At 36.6% G+C, this 3,983-nt stretch overlaps 1 protein-coding gene across 1 annotated transcript in view; it reads left to right on the top strand.

The window, feature by feature from the left end:
* The window catches only part of si:ch1073-220m6.1 (uncharacterized), a 4,120-nt gene extending 1,859 nt beyond the window's left edge, over positions 1-2,261 (top strand). Inside the window, exons 3-5 of the mRNA XM_032544028.1 lie at positions 739-996; positions 1,155-1,294; positions 1,526-2,261. Coding sequence (XP_032399919.1) covers positions 739-996; positions 1,155-1,294; positions 1,526-1,921 — 794 coding nt within the window. The 3' untranslated portion in view covers positions 1,922-2,261. The remainder of the gene's footprint in view (positions 1-738; positions 997-1,154; positions 1,295-1,525) is intronic.
* The last annotated feature ends 1,722 nt before the right edge of the window (positions 2,262-3,983 follow it).

Below are 3,983 nucleotides of genomic sequence, written 5' to 3'. Positions count from 1 at the left end.
TGTATTTAACCTCTGTGTTCCCTTTATGTCTTGTCAGATTGTTTTGTGTGTTGCTGTGCGTGTTCCCTGTGTGTTTGTTTATTTGCCTGTTCCTGCCAGTGTTTGTTGTGGTCTCCGTTTCCCTGAGGTATCTGTGCTCCCTTTTTTGGGGATTGTCAAATTTGTATTTTGGACTTTGTGTTTGCAGTTGTGGATTCCTTTTTGTATTCCCTTTCTTTTTGGTTAAATCCTTTACTTTGAACTCTCCTGCCTGCCTGTCTCTGTGCTTTGGTCCTCGTTCCCTACATGTCACACTTTTCATTGTGACTTCAAAAAAACAGAAAATAAAGTCTACAGTCTGGTTTACCAATAAAATCACATGAAGATCCAAGTAAAATACTGTCAGGATTTAACATTGTTTGTCTCCTGTAGCCTTTGTACGTCCCTGTTGTCATATTAGTAGTTCATACAATATGTGAAAAGTTTCCTCTGATCTCAGTTATGAAGGTTTTATTGGCTTTTAAATGTCTGATAAAGAGCATGTGGCAACAATAAATTTGGTATTATCAGAGCTGACATAGTACAGGCAAATGATGTATTTTAAGGAAAAAAACACTCCCAATGCAGTTATACATGCAAATGCAAATGTACAATTCCTGCGTGAAATAAGTTGTGATTCTAAATAGTTGCCGATAGAGTGTGCCAACAAACAACCTACACTAATGCCCTTAATTAATCTTCTTGGGCGGGTTTTTGCAGATACTGTTCCCAGACCGGTCGTGAGTGTGTCAGGACGGCACTCCAACCTGTCTGCTGGACTCTGCAACATCACATTCAACTGCTCCATCCAGGACGACTGGGCATCATCTGTCTGTGTTGAAGACAGTTGCAGAACATCTCAGAGATCATTATTCAGGAAGGTCAACATCACCATCTTCACTGACAACAGATCTATTATCTGCAGTGGCAACAACAATGTCAGCACGCGCAATGTTTCTGAAAGCATAAAGGACCTGTGTAAGTGTTATGTGATTCATGTATATGTTGATCACAAATTTCCAGTTAAAGATTAAATCCAGTAATCATTTTATTCTTTATGGTCATTTTTGGGCAACCTATTCACAAGTTTAATAATTAAGTTGTTCTGGGTTCTGTCTGCTAAAATGTGTTTCCAGGCTTTAGAGAATCTAACCCTAAGCGTGAAGAGGCATCGGAACAACCCACTGTGATTGTCATAGTAGTTGTGATGTGTCTATCCCTCTGTGTATTTGTCGTGTGTGTCGCCAAGGAGATTTCAACAGAATTTAATCGTCAGGTAAACTGGATTTATAAAAGCACTATTTCAAATTGATCTTCGTTATGCCACGTTGAGGATTTAAAATAAGAACAATTTGACAAGATGGTGTAATCCTTATTTAATAAAATGTTTCAGGTGATTACAACATGTGGAATATAATTTTACTTTAATGGTAGGTGTCTTGTCATGGACTGTGACTTATTTTTTTTTACAACAGACTGAAAATATATTTTACGGCATTATTTCTAGACAGAGACATCTACTGCTCAGACAATACAAAGCCAGGCAGTGGAGGCACAACCTGTGCCCAGAGTCTCCACCTCTTCTTCCAGTCAAGCTGAGGCCTGTTATGAAAACGTGGATCCCACACAGCCTTGCCAGACCAGCAGCCCAACCATTGGCCCAAGAGATGAGTTGGGGTCCCAGCAAAGTCAGAAAGTAGATACTGTCTACAGCTTTTTACAGGTACCAACTGTGACTCCCTCTCTAAATAAGATTGACGGTAGTAAAGGACACAAGGATGTACAAGAGGCTTCGACTTCACAGCATTTCCCCCAGGAGGAGGCACAGCACCCTGCGCAAGTTGACACAGTGTACAGTGTGTTGCAAAAGCCCAAAAATATAAAGTCACAGCACCACCAATAGGTCAAACAAGATATTCAGAAGCCAAAGAGATGACATGATGAGAAAGAAGCCTGTTAGACTCTGTAAAAGCCAGAATGATCATATCACATCCATGCAGTATTAACTGGAGGACACATCTTTATGGATTATGCATGTGATAACTTTCTTTTACAGTGTTTTGGTGATAGGAGTTTGTTTTATATATATATTTTTAAAAAGGGGCAATTATCTGTATTTTTAGTCAGAAGATATAGGAATTTTTTTTACATTTTAAAAAAGTGGCAATTATCTGTATTTTCTTAAACAATAAAACGGATTTACTTTCTGCTATTTAAAGTTGTGTACGTTGGAAGCAGAATAACCAAATATGAATGGAATTTATAACACACTTGCAGTTAGGAACTGCCGGTGTTCCAACAAACGCAATTGTCTTGGTATATACAGTTGTGCTTATAAGTTTACATACCCATTAGGCCTGCACGATTACTTGCTATGAAATCGCGATTTCGATTCACCCTGTTCACAATTTAATTTTTGAAAAAAAATAATTTTAATGACTAAATTCACATTTAATTTTAAGAGCCAACAGCTTCACAAACGCAACTACTTTTATCCGTGAGTTTTAAACATAGACTGTATAAAATAGGTTTTAAAGCGCTCCCAAGCTCTGCTATGCTCTCCCCTTCTCTTCATTGAAGCTTCTATGTTCACAGCTTGTGATGATGCACAATGTGCTATACATGCCTCAAAAAAAAAAGTTTGGTACTGCCAATTTGTTTGATTTTGTCATGGTCCAAAAAATTGTGGCAGAGAATCAAGTCAATTCTAAGCTAAAAAATTGTGATAATGTCTGTCATATTTTCCCCCAAATTGTGCAGGCCTAATACCCATGCTGAATTTGACTTAAAAGAGAGAAAAAAAAATCTTTTGGAAAATGATGGTAAAAAATCCAACCTCTAAGGACACCAATTTTCTTTGTGAATGAGTAATGTCTCATAAATAATATCTTACTATTTTAATTCCAAAAGCCAAGAAAACTTTATCAGGATGCATGGTATCCTGGATCCATGAAATAACTGGCCTGCCTCTATGGGAATTTAACATAGGGGGTGTATACTTATACCAGATACATTATTCATTATTTTATTTAAATAATAATAAAATAATTTAAGGCTTAAGATCAATTTTTGACCTTTAACACACTTTTAAGCCGTGATATAGTTTTAGCTGTTTCCAATACTCAGTACATGCATCAAGCAATACATAGTTTTCAGCTGTTTTGGGATTTCATAAGACACATTTCCAGCAGTATATATGTTTTAGCTACAAGTTTTCATAACACATTTCAAGCAGTTAAATAACTTTTGTTTTTATTTTTGAGTTTTTGACTGAACCTCCGTTCAACAGATTTTGTTTGTGAGTGGCAGATGACTCTACAACTACTATTGTGTTCAGATGATTTTATTTACATTGGTATTTTCATATTTAATCACGTAATTTTCAATGTTACAATAACTATTGATTTAATTTGCGCCAATGTAAAGAATTAAGTAAGGCAAAGAAAAAAAATTATACTTACTTCTCGCTTGCTTTTGTGAGTTCAATCATGCAGGCAGTTTGTCATTTCTTGTTTCTGGGGTTGCAACCAAACTTGAAACATGAGAGAATGTCTACATATTCCATACTGAGGTTATGGGATGCATTTTACTGGTACTGCAGCTTAGTTTTGTAATGTGAATTGGAAACATGGGGGTTATTTTCAGGCCAAAAAGAAAATGCTCCGTTAGCCTGAGGCTAAGTGCAGTGGGAAAAGGTCTTATATTACACTGAATATATTATATATACTTTATATAATTTGATTTCCACAAGTGCTCTTTTATTCTAACCTACAATGACATCACCACAGTTGTTGTTACTCTAAGTAATCAGAATGTAAGTGGACTGTATTTCTACAGCACTTTTCTAGTTTCTTTGATTGCTCAAAGCGCTTTAACATAGCACAGGTACAAATTCAGAGAGACATGGAGACGGAGACATGGAGACATGGAGAATTGTAGCAGAGGGTGTCGAGCAGGAACATGGA

The sequence above is a fragment of the Etheostoma spectabile genome, chromosome 19 (assembly GCF_008692095.1).
Source record: "Etheostoma spectabile isolate EspeVRDwgs_2016 chromosome 19, UIUC_Espe_1.0, whole genome shotgun sequence".
NCBI classification, from domain to species: Eukaryota; Metazoa; Chordata; class Actinopteri; order Perciformes; family Percidae; genus Etheostoma; species Etheostoma spectabile.
This window is presented reverse-complemented; position numbering and strand designations above follow the sequence as displayed.